Below are 19,911 nucleotides of genomic sequence, written 5' to 3'. Positions count from 1 at the left end.
GCAATCTTTCCTCACACAGGGTTTCACCTTTCAAAGAATCTCTTCTCTGTGTTTTTGTGGGATGGCGTCCCTCTAAAAACGTGAAAAATTGCCAATCAAATTCCTTACCTTCCATACAAGCAACACAGGAGAGTATTTGCATTCCTGCAGTTTTCAGCACTGAATTTACTGTTCGCCACCTGTTCTGCTTGTTTTCTTTTTTCCTGTTGCTCTCTCCTTAGGCAGACAATGGTCACGTGCGGGTCATTTGCGATTTTATTTTCTCCCAAATGTCACTTTTTGGTGCTCGTTCAATGGCATCATGCTGAGCCATGTTTATTTGTCCGGGGGGAGGAGAGAAAAAGGAATCTTTTTGTCATTTGAAAAAGGATTCAGAAACATTTCTGTTGATCTTAGGGAGGAAGACCTCATGGTTAAGGCACTGGATTGGGACTCAGGAGACCGGGTTATATGTCACAGCCCTGCTGCAGATTTCCTTTGTGGCCTTGGACAAGGCATAGCCCATCTCCGTGCCTCAGTTTCCTTATCTGTAAAATGGGACACTAATACTTCCTTACCTCCCACTCCTTAAATCTGTTGTTAGGTTCTTGGATCCTACAGTGCTGGTGGTCCCTGAAGTACCTCAATGGATTATTAGTTTAAAAGAGTTTATCTTTACAAAACCCAGATTTGGGGGCAAATTCGAGCTGAAAGTGACTCCTTATTGTGAAGGATGAGAGCATTATCACTAGCACAGTGACTGAGCAAGGCAGGGGCTTGTGTTAGTAGGTATCTGCTCGGCTTTGCTCAGAGGCGATAGGTTCAGGGTGCTCTTGATTTAACTTTGCATTGCAGAATAATTCATCTCCCAGGGGTGCCAGGAGGATTAGTTAAGGTTGTAAAGTGGTTTATGTATGTCCTAAGAATAGTGCTATTTTAAGATCAATTTTTCCACATCAGTAACTTTATTGGTATGACAAAGGGCAAGCAGGTGTTGGCACAGTTAACTCATCAAGGGCCCAACTTGATGTAATTCTACTGACTTCAGCATATTTACTCCAGATTTACATTGTTGTAAGTGAGAGCAGAATCAGGCCTCAAGTCTCTGTGCATATGACCAGTTTAACAACAGTGATGGGGCAGGGTCTGTACATCTGGCGCATTGCTCAGTTTCTGATGTGACTGCCCTGGATTATTAGACTGGTCCTGCTATATGGTATGTCTCCTTCTCGCAGTTATACAGAGCTTTCTTATACTATATGCATTCCTCCCAAGTGTGGGGAAGGGATCTGGTATGTGCCATCCACATGTAAAGGCTTACTTATTGCTTCATGGATCCTGCAATATGCAGACCCCTTTCAGGAGCTTTTGCTTTGGGGTTACATGGATTAACCCTTGTTGGATTCTTATCTGGGAACGTCCTATCTTCCTGTCTCTCTCCCACACAGTCTAGGTAACTTGTGACTGATTTACGGAATGCCACTGGCCCTAAAATCCTTCCCCAGACCCTTTGTTCTGTAGGTTCCCTTGGCTTACAGTCAGCATAGTTTCTGTTAGGCCTGGTCTACGCTATAAACTTAGGTGACTCAGGGGTGTGAAAAACCCACCTCTCTGCTATGCCATAGCTATGCTGACCTAACCCCTGCTGTAAATGCAGCTAGGTCAATGCATAAACATATCTGTCAACCTAGCTACCATCACTCAGTGCGGTGGAGTTCCTACAGTAACAGGAAAATCATTTCCAACATTGTAGTCTGCATCTACTGCATGGGATTACAATAGCATAGCTACCGCGCTGTAGCGCCCATACGTATAGGCCTGGCTAAGGTACTATTCAATGTACCAGGAGAACCCAGGCCTTAGATTGCAAGCTCTTTGGGACGGGGATAGTCTCCTCCAGCTTTTACAGCACAGAGAGAGCCTGTTGTCAGGGTTTACCAGATGATAAACAGGTGATGACCTTAGCCTCCCTGACTTCTCAGCCCATGGATCTCCTAACCTCACACTGATGATATCTCCTAAGAGAGAAGCAGCAGGAGGAGTGGGGGTTATAATTTAAATTATCATCACACAGCACTGCAAAAGCCAATTACACAAAGAACAGCTCGAGTTACCTCCTCGTGGGCTGATGGTCTCACCTGTATTCACTGCCATCTCTTTGCAGGGTATCATCAAGGCCTATAAGAGCGGCCTCACCCTCCAGGGAAACTCTACCAGTCTGGGGAGATGGAACTTTGTTGGCTCTTTCTTCTTCTCCGTCTCTGCGATAACCACCATCGGTAGGAGATCTCTGCTGCTTGTTGTGGGTAACCTGGGTGGAACATGGATGGAATGGGAATGAATAATCACAGGAACACACCTTGCTCCCTCCTTTTGAGACACTGGCTTTCCCAGCCACCGGTATTCAAATAGAAGCAAACTACATGGAGATTCCAAGCCCATTTGTCTCTCGTGAGCTTCTGCCTGACTCCCAAGCTGAGCTTTGTGGAGGGCCTGCTGATCTGCGTAGCAGTCAAGGACCCACCTGGTTTGGTATTGGTGAAGTCAGTGTGATCTCTAAGCCCCATACTGTGGAGTATCTGGGCTGTGGGTGGAGTGAATGTGGGACTAATGAGGAAATGGGGAATAATGAGGGACTAGGGAATCAGGGAGAGATTTTTTGGAGCCGGATTTTAACGAATCACTTTGGAGCTAGTGTGTAAAAGTTACCGTGACTTCCTCTGCATTCCAATGATTATTTATTTATATTGTGTTAGTGCCCAAAAGCTCCACTGAGGTCTGGGACTCCTTTGTGCTGGGTGCTGTACAAATACTTAGTAAGAGATGGTCTTTATCCTGGAGAATTTACAGCCTAATTAAGGCAAGCTGCAACAAATGGATGCTCCACAGAAATTAAGGGAATGGAAGGAAGAGAATGGTAACAGTGAAAAGCACATGGGGTTACATGGAGTCGCTCATATATATAATATTAATAAATGCCCGTGGCCCCCTGTCTAGCCATTGTCTAGCCAGTAGCTCTGAAGTCTTGTCCTTCGTGTATTTGCCAATATATTAATATCCCTGATATGGGATTTAGAGCATCAGTCACTGAATGTCAAAGGAATTGACTAGGGGTCATTCTAGATTTCCAGCTTTTCAGCCCTCTTTGATCTTTGAGTCATTTTTCAGACCCAAATCTATCTACATGTCGTGCAGACGGGGAATTGTTTTTACTGTTCTGCTTAGTACTGAAAATGCATTGATGTCAGAAATGCTGACCCTGGAAATCAGGAATTATAGCAGTAATAATACAATAGTTAGCTTCTCTACAAGCTGAGAAAAAGAAAAGACACCCACATGACTTTACTGGCTTCTTCCTGGACACCCTGGTTTTCTTTTCATGTGCTTTGAATCTGAGAAAGCTGAGAACCGCTGCATGCACTTGTGTCTGAATAAACCACAGGATGGCGGTGTAGCCTCGTTCTAGAATCTAGACGGAAGATTCTACAGGTGCTCAGTCATCCCAATGGAGCAGAGAAGTTTGGACACTCTAGGTGCTCTGAGCTCTGACTTAAAACCAAACTACTTGCTCAGAGCACATTTGCCTGCTCCCATAGTTCATTATACATCCTTTCCAAGCCAACTGGAGTGACTCTGTTTCCCCAAAGTCATTTTAGCCACATTGTGCTTAGCTACGCTCCAGGCAAAACTAACTTGTCTTTTAAAAATGATTTCCTAGCAAGGTCTTTTTTTGTAGTGTCAACAGGGTTTTAGACTCTAGTGCTGTTAAGGCGTATGCCCTGGCTTTGCTGAGGGGTACAACCATGCTAGCTGGAATGTTTTTATAATGGTAGTCCCATCGGTAGACTCAGACTTCCGAGTGCTTTTTTGTTTTTTTCACAATGAAGCCAGTGGCACTGCACACACTACTGCATGTGTGTGTCTGTCTGTCTCTGTCTTTTCCCTACCCCACACACATTCCTCAAGGCTTAGAGTTGTCCAGTGGTTTGTGTGGTACCTGAGGACTTGGGAGGTCTAGGTTCTTCAAGCTCTTGCTACCTCAGCTCACCATCTGTAAAATGGAGACGACAGCACTTCTCCAGCTCACCGGGGCATGTGAGGGTAAATGCATTGAAGACTGTGATGTGCTCAGATGTTATGACGATGGGGGGCATATTAGTACCTTAGGTAGATAGACCACCTCAGTGTAGTTCTTCTACTTACAAAACATGGATGGACCACTGTTAAATAGAAACCAAAGCAGTTGGGAGGTGAGCTTGGTATGCACGAACAATTTAAAAAAAAACAAACCTTTAACATTTGTTTTAACATGACTGACCAAAACCAGTTAGTTTAGACTGGCTCCTCTTAGGAGGCTAATGCCTTGTAACATTACATTCTGTTTGAAGCACAGAAATACCACTCAAGAGACTATCTAAAAATCCAAATCTGCTACCCATTGTCCTTTTATGAATGAGAGTAGAATGACAGAAGAGATGTCCCATCTACAGCCTGGCTGGGGACTGTGGCCTGATGGTGTGGAGGAGCCCCAGGATAAATTCGGGGTGTCCTGCTGGTCATTTTTAATCACGGGGAAGGTTTTATAATTTTGGGGTGGGGGGACTTTTTTTTAATGTCCTAATTCTGCTGTATTTTAAGCAGGTACCTTTTGGGCTTAGTAATGCAGAATTTGGACTGAGCAGTGTCAGAATGTTTCTCCTTTTATTAAAGGTACATTTGCATGGGGCCAATATTATGATAATTGGGGGGCAGCATAGCTACCAGCATAGCTATGATTGCAGGAAAGCAAGGCAGGTTGTGATTTAGGGTTCAGTAAGTTCCATGTCAGCAGGCTCACGGGACTCGGGCTAAGGGGCTGTTTAATTGCAGTGTAGACATTTGGACTCAGGCTAGAGCCCAGACTCTAGGACCTGTGAGGTGGGAGGGTCCCAGAGCTCGGGCTGCACCCTGAGCCCAAACATCTACACTGCAATTAAAGAACCCTTAGCCAGAGCCTTGCAAGCCTGAGTCACCTGGCGTGGGCCAGTTGAAGTGTCTAATACTTAGTCCTGCCTTGAGTTCAGGGGACTGGACTAGATGACTTCTTGAGGTCAGTTCTGTGATTCTATGATTTCTACAATTTCTAATTGCAGTATAGGTACCCATAGATTCCAAGGCCAGAAGGGACCATTGTGATCATCTAGTCTGACCTCCTGTATAGCACAGGCCATAGAACTGCGCCAAAATAATTCCTAGATCCAATCTTTTAGAAGAACATCCAGTCTTGATTTAAAAAATTGCCAGTGATGGAGAATCCACCACAACCCTTGGTAAATTGGTTCAGTGGCTAATTACTTTCCGTGTTAAAAATTTATACCTTATTTCCGGCCTGAATTTGTCTAGTTTCAACTTCCAGCCATTGGATCATGTTACACCTCTCTCTGCTTGACTGAAGAGCCCATTATTAAATATTTTCTCTATGCCAACTGTAATCAAGTCACCCCTTACCCTTTTCTTTGTTAAGCTAAATCGATCGAGCTCTTTGGATCTGTCACCATAAGGCATGTTTTCTAATCCTTTAATCATTCTCGTGGCTCTTCTCTGAACCCTTTCCAATTTATCAACATCCTTCTTGAATTGTGGGAACCAGAAGTGGACACATTATTCCAGCAGTGGTCATACCAATGCCCCATACCAGTGCCCAATACAGTGTAAATTAACCTCCCTACTCCTACTTGAGATTCCCCTGTTTATCCATCCCAGGATCTCATGAGCTCTTTTGGCCACAGCATCATACTGGCACCTCATGTTCAGCTGATTATTCACCATTCCCAAAACTTTTTCAGCGTCATTGCTCCCCAGGATAGAGTCCTCCATCCTGTTAGTATGGCTTGCATTCTTTGTTCCCAGATGTATACATTTACATTTAGCCATATTACAATTCATATTGTTTGCTTGCACCCAGTTTCCCAAGCAATACAGATTGCTCCATAACACTGACCTGTCCCCTTCATTATTTACCCTTCCCCAAATTTTTGTGCCATCTGCAAATTTTATCAGTGATGATTTTATGTTTTCATGATTCCCCATTTCCTCTTACATTTTGAGACTTATCAGTCAAAATTTCATGAGTTTTAAGTCAATTTTGTGATTGTTGAATGCTTGGGAATGGCAAGACGGTGAAAGTTACTCACACGAGTGGGGATTTGCAGGATCAAGTGCTTGACATTTAATTCTGTGAATCCTGTTGGTACTGTACATTTTATTCTAGTAATGCCCACTAGATGGCAGTATAGTGTCTAAGGGGAAAATACAGTCATAGAGCCCCTATGTTTGAGAGCCCTGTCCATGTTTATGCAAGTTCTGGAGACATCAGAAGGTGTTACTAGGAAGGAAGCATGGTCCCAGACCTCAGGGCATAGCTAAGAATGAGACTGACTCTTCAAAGCATGTAAAGAGGCAAGGTCCTTTCTCAAAGAACTTGCAGTCAGGCTCAGAGAAATGTGATGTACAGGGTGATGGTTCTGATGCAGGACCATGCTGGGATGCAGTCATGGGAGATCAGTGCAGAGGGGTTTAGGAGTGGTTTGGAAGACAAGAGAGAGGTTGTCTCCAGCATAGGCGGCAGTATGAAAGAAATCATAGGTACAGAGTGAGAGGAGAAGTTGGATGGAATTTACCCCTCACATTCAGGCTGTTGCTTAAAGCCTCCTGCTTCTTCCTCCACAGCTTCTTCACATTCTACCCTTGCTACCCATCCCCTTGTCCTTGCCTTGATTGTCTCCCACCTTGTGATCTTTCTGGCCTTCCCATCAGCTCCCTGGCTTCCCTCCAGTCTGCAAAATGCCACTGCCCTCACCCACAGCTCTGTTCGTTTCGCTCGCTCACACACACACACGTACGTCCCTTCTCTGACTCTGCATCATCTTCACCACCTACTTCAAACACCATGTCCCCCTACGCAAAGTTCTGCCAGCTCAGAACCCTCTGCTTCTCATCCCTGTTGCCCAAAAATCTCCTGTTCAGACCCTGCACACCAGTGTTATCAGTTCTTAGGATATTTGGTGAGTTCCTTACAGTCTCAGTTCCTGGAGTCACAGGAAAATGTGAGACTCTCAACTTTTGTTTAAAAAGACAAAGTAAGTTTCTAGCCCTTCCAGCTGCTGAGAAAAGCTTGAAAGTCTGATCCCTGCCGGCTCAAAGACCAGAAGGGAGATAAGAACCACCTCAATTTTTTTCATTTTTAGAATCTCCTGTTCTTAGGCCAATCTTGTGATTTTTATGGCATCTGACTCATGATTTTTGAATGCTTGTGGTTGGGAGTTTTGGCACTCTGCCAGTTCCACCTCTCCTCTCATCCTTTAGGTCCCTTTGTGTACCTCTGGGCCTTTTCACCGCTGTCCCTTACATCTGGAATGTCCTTGATCTTCCACAGAGCCTCCATTTCCTTCAGATCCTTTCAAATCCCCTCCCTTTCTCAAAACCCTCCAACAATAATTCTCTAGATCCCTTTAAAAACCATAGCAGTAAATACATGATCATACAAAAAGGACTAATGCAACAAACCTTATCCCCCAGACAACTCTATAACCTGTTCTGTGTGGTGCATCCTCCCTCCTCATTCATGTTACCCACACCTGCTCCCGCCATGGCCTTTCTTGCCAGGATCAGTATAGACTGTCAGCTCTTCAGGGCAGGGACCTTGTACCTATGGGCTGTATACAAACACTCAAGCAGGTTTGGAATGGGGAAGTGTATTGAAGGTGAAGATGAGAAGCTTGAATTTGATGCCGAAGAAGCAAACCAAGCCAGTGAAGGGATTTGAGGAGAGAGTGAATTTTGGGGTACGTCAGTGTCAGCCTTTGTGGCACTTCTTATTCACTGAATGCAGTGAGGGTACCATGTGCCACTGGATCCCAGAGCCCTAGGATGCAGTGCTGTCTCAGGTTGGGGGGCACTGACCCAGGGCTTCCTTTACACTTTCTATTCACAAAGGTAAGCGATGTTATGCATGAGTTTCAGTGAGACATTTTAAACATAAGATGGACGCAGTGAAAATGCCCCTCGTCCATTCTCCCCACTCCCATCTCAGGCGTCAGGGAAGAGCTGCAAATGTACATCAAAATAAATCGCTTCTGTCCTCCCCTGTTCCCCTCCAAGTGCTCATTGACACAGCGTAATGCCCCAAAGACAGATATAAGAAGCGGGCTGCAGGAAGAGGACAGTCAGAGATGGCATTTTAAGGCTTCGCCACAGACTGTTAAAGGCCAGCTCAGATCTGTGGAATCATGGAATTCCTGGCAGCTCTGGAACACTGTGCCAAGTAAGGTTTCAGAGTAGCAGCCGTGTTAGTCTGTATCCACAAAAAGAAGAGGAGGATTTGTGGCACCTTAGAGACTAACACATTTATTAGAGCATAAGCTTTCGTGAGCTACAGCTCACTTCATCGGATGCATGCAGTGGGAAAAAAAAAGTAAGTGCTCTTCCGTGCTTGTCTGTGTATATGTGACTGTTTTCCTCGGGCTTCCCAGCAGGTAGTGGAGTTCCCCAATGAGCGGAAGTATTCCAGTTAGAGCTGGGACTTGTTTTGTCCAAAAAAAAAAGAAAAAAAAATTTTGGCCAAAAAAGGCTGATTTGGGTCAACTGAAACATAAGACCATATGAGCGGCCATACTGGGTCAGACCAATGGTCCATCTAGCTCAGTATCCTGTCTTCCGACAGTGGCCGGTGCCACATGGTCAAGGAGGAATGAACAGAACAGGGCAATTTATCAAGTGATCCATCTCCTATTGTCCAGTCCTAGCTTCTGACAGTCAGAGGATTAGGGGCACCCAGAATATGAGGTTACGTCCCTGACCATCTTGGCAAATAAGTTTGTCTTTTGCTAGTTGCTCTTCAAATTCTTTTTTTGGCCTGCCTAATTATACCTTTATACTGACTTACCAGAGTTTATGCTGCTTTTTATTTTCCTCAGTAGGATTTGATTTCCAATTTTTAAAAGATGTCTTTTTGTCTCTAACTGGCCATAGTGTCTTTTTTTGTTTGGTCCTCTGTTTTTTGTTATCTTTTTTAATTTGGGATATACATATAGTTTGAGCCTCTATTATGGTACTTTTAAAAAGTTTCCATGAATCTTGCAGGCATTTTAATCTTGTGACTTTTCCTTTTAATTTCCATTCAACTAGCTTCCTCCTTTTTGTGCAGTTTCCCTTTTTGAAGCTAAATGCTACCACTGTGTTGGGTTTCTCTGGTATTTCACACACACACATGGATATTAAAAGCTATTACCAATTAGTTCAGCTATATTCACCTCTTGGGCCACTTAGGACTAAATCAAGAATTGCCTCTCTCCTTGTGGTTCCAGGACTAGCTGCTCCATGGAGCTGTCATTAATGGTGTCTAGAAACTTTATCTCTGCATCCCATCCTGAGATGGCATGGTTCCTAGTCAATATGAGAATAGTTGAAATCCCCCATTATTAGGTTTTCTGTTTTGGTAGCCTCTGTAATCTCCCTGAGCATTTCACAATGACCTTCACCATCCTGGTCAGGTGGTCAGTAATATATTCCTACTGCTATATTCTTATTATTCAAGCATGGAATTTCTATCTACAGATATTCTATGGTACTGTTTGATTCACTTAGCTTTTTACTGTATTTGACTCTATGCTTTCTTTCACATATAGTGCTGCTTCCCACCAGCGTGACCTACTCTGTCATTCCTATATGCTTTGTACCCTGGAATTACTGTTTCCCATTGATTATCATCATTCCACCAAGTTTCTGTGATGCCTATTAGATCAATACGCTCATTTAATACCAGGCACTCAAGTTCCCCCATCTTAGTTTAGACTTCTGGCATTTGTATACAAGCACTTATAGAATTTGTCAATATTTAGTTGTCTGCCTTCATGTGATGTAACTGAATGGGACTCTTTCATTTGACTGTTTCTCTTCAGCTCCTACTTGTACTTTATTAACTTCTATCCTCTCCTCCTTACTAGGATATAGAGTATCCCCTTTAATAAATCCTCCCCTAAGGGATGTGTCTGTCTAAACCATGTGCTCCCCACAACTGTCAGCTTTCCCTGAGTTTAAAAAATCCAGTACAATCTTCTTAATTGTACATGTCAGCAGCCTGCCACTAGGGTCCAGTCACTTCACTGCCTTTGTTCCCCACCAATTCCTATACAAGGCGATAATCACAACTTTCCACCTTTGGCAAACACTTTGAGATCTACATGCTAACTGCTGCTCCTGTTGCTGCAGACTTGGCACAGGTAGACACATGGCGAAAAGTCACACAGAAAGCTTGAAAAAATGGTGAGATTGACACTGGGACAGAATTTCAACGGCGCAAAGGAGAGTTAGGCATCCAACTCCCCTAGGCTTTCGGTGGCAGCTGGACAATTAACTGCCCACTGAGCCTTTGAAAATCAGCCCCATTGTCTGTAAGGAGGCATCCAGGCTAGATTGGGCACACTGATAACTTGTTAGGAGCCTGAGAGCTGCAGCTAGACTACATGAAACAGCCAGCTGCAGCGCCCGTCACCTTCAGTGTGGAGGTGCCACTACCCTGACTGAGCTGGAGCGTGACAAGCTGGTTTGTGCACTCAAGATAAGGGACTTGCATAGCAGTGCTCCCGGGGCCACATGTCAGCCTCCCCTTGTCAAAGAGCTCTCAGTGCTTGTGCATTTCTGAGGTCAGTGGGGGAAGGGCACTCAGGAAAGTTAAGCGGGACAAACTGAAAATGTGAATTTAAAATAGATCAATTAGATCACATTAAACCCCTGTGTGGACACTCTCACTCTGAAATGAAGTGGCCTTAGACCACTTCAGTTTAATTCAGGGAATGAAGTGAGTTAAGCTAAAGCCACTTCTGAATGAGAGCTTCCCCATGGGTTAAATCAATGAGCTTTAATATAGGCACTTTAACAGCACACCTTCACTTAGCTTTCCTGAGTGTCACTGTGTAATGCATGCCCTAAGCGAGATGACAGCATCAGGTTTGGGTGGCACAAAGGCCCTGTCTAGATTGCAGGTAGGTCTGTTTTTGGAGCCAGTACAACCCCCATGTAGATGCACTGCTCTGGTGTAAGGCAGAGCTTGCACTAGTGCAACCTGCTTACTGGGGTGAGTCCCAGGTTGCACTGGTGCAGTGTGCACCATATAACTACATGGCTGTGTTTACACTGATACTATGATGTACTATAATTTGCCTAGTATAGCCAAGCCCAAAGGGAAAGGTGGGTCTGATCTCTGTGAACATTGAGATAGGTTCAGCCTCCTCTTGGGTTTTGTTTCCCAAAGTGATCCTAACAATAGGGTCCTTTCTTCCTACCTTTGCCAGCTTTTCTTGCCCACGCAGCACTAAGGCTGTGGAAAACTTTAGTGCTGGAATGAGAAATCAGGGAGGAAAAGGAAGAGCTGCCCAAGCCAATACGCAACCTTTGTTCATTTTAAACAGAGGATAGGAGAGGAAACTCATAGCTGGCTGGTTATATAGATACGCGTTGGGTCAGCAGGACTCCTGTTTGAGTTTCAGCTTTCCTGGATAAATACCTCCCAGTTCTGTCCCCTCAGGACCAAAGGAACCTGGAAAATGCCCTGGGTCTAATGCCCAGGAGAGAATCTGGAAACAGTCAGAATCCCACAGGAGTGCAACACACCCAGGGAACAGACCCAACCGTAGAAATACTACACATGTTCTCTCATAGGTAGCCTACCCTGCCCAAACTATCCAGCACCCTCTTTTGTCATGTGCCTGGACCTCTTTAACTTCTTACTCCCTTTTCTCTGTACAGAGCTACAACTTGTGCAGGGGACTCTATGGACAATTACATTTAAAAAAATCTCTGTTAAAAGAACATTAAGGTTGCAAAGTCAAGGACCCAAACATTAGGAAATGCCGGTGCAACCTTAATGCAGCACTCATGGGCGTGTGCATTATGATAGTCGTTAATTAGATGATCACATACTCCTTTTTTTTCTCCAAGACCCCTGCCTCCTGCAAGGGACAGAACTTTAGAGCTAGCTCTCTGAAGAGCTGTTCTTCACGTGAAATATCAGAAGGTGTTAAGTGCAGTGTATATTAGAAGCCAGTCCTGACAAGTGATTTAGGGTCAACAGAGCAAAGTCGTGGATATGGACTTGGGTTGCTAACCCAGGCTGAAGCAGTTGGCACCACATCTTCCACTACTGCTGTTACCTGCACATGCTAGATTAAAGCAAGCATGGGTGTGCTTACCTGTGCTACATTCACATCTTCATTTGCTGCATAGACCTGTCCTCAGACCAAAAACTATTCCCTAGAGGGCCATGTCCTCCAGATACTAAAGATCGGGGGGGAGGATATTGGTTCTTTTGCAGGGGGATTAAGACTTTCAATGCCGTTTAGGCTTCTAAGTGACAAGGTCACTTTTGAAAATGGGACATAAGTTCATCAGCCACTTGGGCACTTTTGAAAATGTTACTCTATGCCACCCCATCACTTAACTTAAAGGCATCCTCTAAAGAGAAACAAAAATTGCGTGTAATTTTTATTCCTCTTTTTTATAATGTATACGAAGCAAAAAGTGCACAAGCCTAATTGTGTTTGTTTCTGAGTCACCCTTCAAAAGAAAAGACCAACATTTATGTAGTGTCTTAAAGACAAGCAATGTTTTATGGTCTAGATAGTCTTCTACTGGCTATGTATCAGCAGTTGTCTAACAAATCCTATTCCCAGTGCCACACTGACGTCAATAATACTCACTCCAGAACAAAGAAGTAAATATTCCTGTCAAATCCCTGGCTTGGGCAGTGCGTAAGGGGAGGAAATTCAGTGACTGGCAAATGGAAACAGGGAAAAAAAAATTGGCAGGGAAAGACATTTTTTTCCCAGCCTCTGAGAGGATGTTACAAACAATGGGGAGTAATTAAAATTATACATGGGGGTGGGGGGACTGGCATTGGCCCTTTCGAGCCGTGACCTCCCATTCCTAGTGTAAAAAATGGAAGTCTATCTCTGTGGGGGAGGAGGAGTGCATCAGAATTTACCCCTCTCTGTTCCTTTCCTGCCAGGCTATGGGAACCTGAGCCCCAGCACTATGAGTGCTCAGATCTTCTGCATCTTCTTTGCCCTCTTTGGGATTCCTTTGAACCTCATCCTCCTGAACCGGATTGGGCAGCTGATGCTGTCTGGGGTTCAGCGATGTGCCAAGCGCCTGGGGGAGAAGTTGCACTGGCAGGTAAGCAGTCTGGCCATAAGCGTCTGATCCACACATTAAGATGGAGGGGTTGTCTGCTTGATGGGGTGAATTATCCAATAAGGGAAGCAGTGATTACTCTACCTTAACCTTTGGTTTATAGGAGCCAAATCATCTGTACTGATATCACAAAGAGCTGTTAGTTAATTGATAGCTTTACTTACTGTTCTGATGAACAGCTTCCCCTATAGCAGGGATGGGCAAACTTTTTGGCCCGAGAGCCACAATATTTTGGGAAATTGCATGCAGGGCCATGAATGTAGGGCTGGGGCAGGGGGTTTGGGTGCGGGAGGGAGTGTGGGGTGTGGGAGGTGGTGCGGTGTGCAGGAAGGGGCTCAGGGCAAGGGGTTGGGACTCAGGGCAGAGGATTGGGGTGCAGGAGGGGGTGCGGAGTGCGGGAAGGGGCTCAGGGCAGGGGGTTGGGGTGCAGGGAGGGGTGCGGAGTGTGGGAGGGGGCTCAGAAAAGGGGGTTGGAGTGCGGGAGGAGGCTCAGAGTAGGGGGTTGAGGTGCAGGAGGGGTGTGGGGTGTAGCAGGGGGTTGGGGTGCAGGGTGCAGGAGGGGTTCAGGGTGCGGGCTCTGGCCTGGCGCCACTTAGCTGGAGCAACTCCGGGGTGGCAGCAGCGCACATCGGGACTAAGGCAGGCTCCCTGCCTGCCCTGGCCCTGCAGTGCTCCCAGAAGCAGCTGGCACCATGTCCCTGCGGCCCCTGGGACAGGGGTGGGCAGAGGGCTCTGCGCGCTGCCCTTGCCTGCAGGCACCGCCCCTCACAGCTCCCATTGGCCGGGAACTGGGAACCGCAGCCAATGGGAGCTTCGGGGGAGGTACCTGTAGGCGAGGGCAGCACACAGAGCCCTCTGCCCTCCCCTACAGGCCAGAAAGACGTGGTGCCAGCCACTTCCGGGAGCAGCGCAGGGCCAGGGCAGGCAGGGAGCCTGCCTTAGCCCCACTGTGCCACGGAGCTGGCAATCCCACAGGCCGGATCCGAAGCCCTGGTGGGCTGTAGTTTGCTCACCCCTGCCCTATAACAATAAAAATGCCAGATTGTGGGTGCAGTTCACATTGCCTGAACATTTGATCTGCTTGTCATTAGTCTTAGTCAGAATTACACTCCAGAATTACTAGGGAGCATTTGTGGATTAAACGTGAAAACGGCTCTGAATTTAGTGCTCACAGAAGTGAGGTACTGGCTTGAGTCGGGCACTATGCACACAGGTAAAGTGTAGGTCTTCCCTCCACAGCTGTGCTATTGTATCTCAGTCCTGATCTGCAGCAAACCTTGCTATTCCAGACCTGGCCTGATTCTTTCCCCACCTTCCTCTTTTGAGGATACACACCATTCCTGACCTGTAGCACCCCCTGCTGTACCTCTTCTCAGCTTCTGTTCTGTAGAGATTGCCCATCATGCTGAAATGAGCCAATATCTATGGTTCAGTGATGTGCACAAATATGAATGAACTGAGATTCCCACCCTCATTTTATCTAAGCTGGGGTATGTGCTGAATATTTTATTTATTTCACTTATGTTGCCTCTGTATGTCTCATTCAGAATTTAGCTAATAGCACCTTTCCATTAAGCATGTGCAATTCCAAATACAGTCTGATTCTCTCTGTCACAAGAGAGTTCCCTCCACTGTTTCTCTGTTCTGTTATTTACTAGCTAATCTCAAAGGAGCCCTTCCTCCCTGACATACAGGGACTGTTCACCCTATTGAATTCCTGACATGGAACTCAGAAATATACATTGCATGCCCAGACATTTTTAAATATACAACATGTATTTTCTTGGAGGTGAGAGAGAATTTCTGTCCGAGACACATGCTACTAACACATTTCAACTTTAGGCTGTTCTGTACGCCCCTGAAAACTGACTGGTAACAGAAGTGCTGATATGGCCTTCTCTACAGGAAAGGTTCTCCATTGGGGGACATCTGGTGATACACAGCAAGCTGGTTTATCCTGGGTTGTCACTCCTTGTCTTCAGCTGCAATAAAAGAAGCTAGTAATGCATTAAATACTTCCCTAATTCTAATTTCCCATAACAGTAATGGGATGTAATAGTGGTAGTTGCCACAGAGATGTTGGGTGAAATCCTGATCCCACTGAAGACAATGAGGGGGTTGATATCAGTAGAGTCAGGATTTCACCCATGTGTCTGATCACAAATGGGATGGGAGGTGGTCCACATGACTGTGACGATGAAGGGAGGTGTCCACAAGCTAATCTCTTTATTAACAACTGGTCTCCAAGGAGAGAATGTTTGCAGCTCCTTGCTCTGTAGCTCTGTGAATGGTGTCATTGTCATCCTCTAAATAAAAGGAGAAAAATGCCCTAAGAGGTTCTAACCAAGACTTATGGGCAAAGGGCTTGTGATGTCCCTTTGCACAGGGTGAACTTTGCCTGGCCTGGACAAGGCAAAAACCTTTGGTTCTGGCCCAGCCAACTCCACTCATGCCATTGGATGCAGTGCCTGAGCTAGATCATTAATCTTGTCTTGACAGCACGTGTCTGTCAACTTCAGCAACGTGCTCAAGAAGTGCTGAGCCCTCTGTTTGCTGTCTGCTCTAATCTTCCAGCCTTATATCTGGTGGGTTTTTCTTTTCTGTTTGACTAGGAGGCAGCAACCATATTGACAAGGACCTGTGCGCTGGTGACTGGCTTGTTGCTGTTCCTCCTGCTACCCCCATTTCTGTTCTCTGTGATAGAAGGCTGGACCTATGAAGAAGGATTCTACTATTCCTTCATTACCCTCAGCACAATAGGCTTTGGAGATTATGTGATTGGTAAGTAGCTGGGATTTCATCACTCTCATCTAGTGGGAGCCAATAAAAAGTGTGTGGCATACTGGAGACCCATTTGGCAGTTTTAACCCTTTAATGATTCCCAGGACTGATGACAAATGCACTGGTAGGTCGCTGAGTTGGAGGGGTCATAGAGGTGGAGATGGTTTCTGAGATAGCCAGGTCATGCATGGTGACTTCTCTGTATGGCAGGAAGTGGAAAGCAATCTCTTCAAGTCCTTCTGCATCTAGCCACCCTGCGCCTTGTGAGACCAGAACTAGTCAGAGCATTATAGCCTTCATCGTGAAGTCTGATATTAAAATGTGATGTATTGCGACGTAAAACCTCGACACCTAGAGCATTTTGTCTCGTCCTGATCCTACTCTACACAAAGGTTGTCGCTACTTTCTCCTCTCTCAAATCCAAGAGAGACGCCTAGGTTTCAACTGTCAGGCAGCAGGGGAAGAGTGTTCTCAGCTTCCAAAACCTTTGCCAGAGGAAAACCCTTTGCCAGAGCCCAACCCTGACTGTGTTCATGTTGAAACACAGGGCACGCCTTTTTGATAAAGCTTTTCCCATTGAAAACACGAGATATAGAAACATGCACACCCCTGAAGGCCTGGGAAAGAGAAAGAGGAAAATACCTTTTTATAGACTCTTTCCCCCCCCACCAACCCCTTTTCTTCATAACTCTTGTTTGGTGCTTAATTACCTTAGTGATGGGCACCTTAGACATAGAGACAGGCAATCAGATTTTACTCCCCATCTTCTGCAGAGGGTTGACTGCTGAGGAGCTCTGTAAGCTGCCTTCCTTAACCAGCCTAATACCATAGAAATATTGGGCTCAATACAGGAGTAACTGGATAAAACTCTATGGCCTGTCTTATACAATAATGGTGCCTTCTGGCCTTAAAATCTATAACTGTACACTCCCGGTCAACCCTCCTGCTGTACAGATGCTGCAGCCTGGCTCACATCCTCTCCTCTGTCTAACTGGATCGTTTCAAACACCTTACCCATCAGGTGAACTCCATGGAGAAAGCTTTCCCCTCCACAGGATCAAATGGTCCATCGCATTGCCATTTTCACTTCTTTTTGTAGAAGCCGTTTTGCTAATGGCTGTTAAACCTCAGGATGAAGTTCGCACTGGTGAAAGGTCCCTGATTGACAGCCAAGGAGCCTGCAAGAGTCTCTGGCTGAAATTCACCTTTGTGCAGAAAGCTGGTGTGAAGCCTATGGGTTACTTAAACCCCATGCTTAAGTGGGACGTAGGTGGTGCAAAGGTTTTGTGTTCATCTCTGTGTAGAGCTGAACTGCAGCCCTTATGCCCAGAAGGGGAAGAATGTAGGCAAAGTGGCAAGCTTGTTTATTACCAGAACTGGGCTATTTACAAACCAGTGGAGATTACTCACCATTAAATAAATAAGAAGATTATAAATGACCTGGCACCAGGTGAGAGCTGCCTGGCAACTTTGCTGTGCTAGTATGTTTTTTTTAATTCTGCCTTTTGTATCCTTTTCCGTAATGTTTGCACAGCCCATGGGTTTTCCGTGGTGAAAATGACAAACATTCCCATTAAAAATGAATGCTAGGAGCCAAGCGGCAATGAATAAAACATTAATGCAAGCACTTTATCTCCTGCTTGTGATTTTTATCTAGTGTATATTTGTGCCACTGAGCAGATGCCTTTCCCAAACTGTTTTCTCAACACAGTCCAAGCAGGAGGTAGAAACCAAACTCACCCTCTTTCTGTGGTTTGGCTTTATTGTATTACCATAGCAGCTAGGAGCCCTTGACAAACAGATGGTATCTGCCCAAAGAGCTTACAGTCTAAGTATGTTGCCTCTGGTTGATTTCTTGGGTAAAGTTCAGTTCAAACCTTCTCCCCAGGCTTGTCTGCTCCGAGGGTTTCTCCCAGAGGACTGCTCAGCCCTTACCTTAGATCCCCCCTCTCTCTCAGAGGCTCACTCTCAACTCACTCATATGCCAGGTGGCTCAATGCGGCACCTATGAAGCCCCTTAGCCCTCTCCCAGCCAGGAACATCTATTAACAGGATAAGTTTCAGAATAGCAGCCGTGTTAGTCTGTATGCGCAAAAAGAAAAGGAGTACTTGTGGCACCTTAGAGACTAACAAATTTATTTGAGCATAAGCTTTCGTGAGCTACATCCGATGAAGTGAGCTGTAGCTCACGAAAGCTTATGCTCAAATAAATTTGTTAGTCTCTAAGGTGCCACAAGTACTCCTTTTCTTTTAACAGGATAGGGTATTTCAAGCAAACACTGCCATCCTGTGACAGTATTTTAGTGCTTAGCAAAAAACAGAGGCAAATGGGACTACATAAATGTAACCACATCCATGGGCCTGTCAGCAATTTCATTTTGAAAGTGGATCTAATTTTGGTTTGGTTTTTCTTCTTTATGGTAATATTTACAATTCACCATGAATTGTGGAGCTGTTGCTGACATAGCCATGAAACAGGTGTGTTTTACAGTGCCGGCCTGTCCACGAGATAGCTGGCATGTTCACATTATGTACAGGGAGCGGTACCATTCTGTGATATTTCCACCAGGCTACACCAGCCAGCATGGAGAGTTATAGCTGTCCCATATTTCTATCTAATCTATTTTATACCGCACCCGTCACTGTAGTATCTGAACACCACTCTTGCCGTCACACGCACTGACTTTTCAAAGTGCCGGGAGGGTGCTTGACCTCAGCTCTGTCCCAGGCCCCGTCCCCACTCCACCCCTTCCCCCAAGGCCCCACCCACACCCCGCCTCTTCCCGCCCCTGCTCCACTCCTGCCCCGCCCATTTCACCCCCTCCCTTGAGCAGGGCATGTCCTCACTCCTCCCTCTTTCCCCCCAGCCTCCTGCACGCTACAAAACAGCTGTTTGCGGTGGGCGGGAGGCGCTGATCCGTGGGCAGGAGATGCTGGGGGGGGAGCTGATAGGGGGCTGCCGATGGGTACTCAGCACCCACCATTTTTTCTCTGTGGGTGCTCCAGCCCCGGTGCACCCATGGAGACAGCGCTTATGCTTGCCATGCTGGAGGGATGTAAAGGGTCCATGGCTTTTCCCAGGGTTGCTGATGAGCAGACACCAACAGTCCTCCTCAACCCAAGCCTCTGCTTTAGCTTTAGCTATACGGTTTCTCTTACAGCACTCTTGGCCCAATGTCTGTAATGTTTGGGGTATTTCTCTTCCAGGGATGAACCCAGACCTCACCTACCCTTGCTGGTACAAGAACCTGGTATCTGTGTGGATCCTCTTTGGGATGGCCTGGCTGGCCCTGGTCATCAACCTGTGCATCACCTTGCTAGAGAACTCTAGTGACCTCTGCCAGTGCGGCAAGAAGAAGAGCAAAGAGCTGGAGCAGGAGTTAATGGACGGCAACAAGAATAGCAGCCCGAGGCCTGATGACGTGGAGAGCTGCAGCAGCAAGGACACAAAACCTGAAGATTCACAAACTGAATGGTGCGCACAGAGCTTGTCTGAGACAATGTGAACTTTGCAGAAGGAACATCTGATGGGCTAGTCCTCTTTGGTGTGCCAGGAGTTGTAGCACTGTTATGCTTAGAATGCTTGTCGTAGAGTTCAGCCAGACAGCAGAATTGAGTTTGGGGAGACTCTGCTGTGAATCAAGTGATAGAAACAAAATGTTGCCTTTTCATATTTTGAGAGCTGGAAGGGAAAACCAAAAGCACTTTTTAGTGCCAGTGGCTCCAGGGCGTAATTCCATCCCAATGATTACAAAGTCTTCTTTTGATCTGGACACAGACTGAATTGTAAATAGTTTGATAAATGGGAAAATCTGAAAAAGAAAATTGTTGAGAGATTCTCATGGCATAAAGACCACAGTGGTCTGTGTGTTCCTATTAGCCTCCTGGCAAGTGCACTAGTACCTCCAGATGGATGGAATGCTA

General features: G+C 45.9%; 1 protein-coding gene across 1 annotated transcript in view; it reads left to right on the top strand.

Moving 5' to 3' along the window:
• KCNK17 (potassium two pore domain channel subfamily K member 17) overlaps positions 1–19,493 on the top strand; it is a 41,898-nt gene extending 22,405 nt beyond the window's left edge. The window contains exons 2-5 of the mRNA XM_074947620.1: positions 2,144–2,258; positions 13,022–13,188; positions 15,819–15,987; positions 19,195–19,493. Coding sequence (XP_074803721.1) covers positions 2,144–2,258; positions 13,022–13,188; positions 15,819–15,987; positions 19,195–19,493 — 750 coding nt within the window. The remainder of the gene's footprint in view (positions 1–2,143; positions 2,259–13,021; positions 13,189–15,818; positions 15,988–19,194) is intronic.
• Positions 19,494–19,911: the final 418 nt, after the last annotated feature.

This window comes from Natator depressus, chromosome 3 (genome assembly GCF_965152275.1).
Source record: "Natator depressus isolate rNatDep1 chromosome 3, rNatDep2.hap1, whole genome shotgun sequence".
NCBI classification, from domain to species: Eukaryota; Metazoa; Chordata; order Testudines; family Cheloniidae; genus Natator; species Natator depressus.
This window is presented reverse-complemented; position numbering and strand designations above follow the sequence as displayed.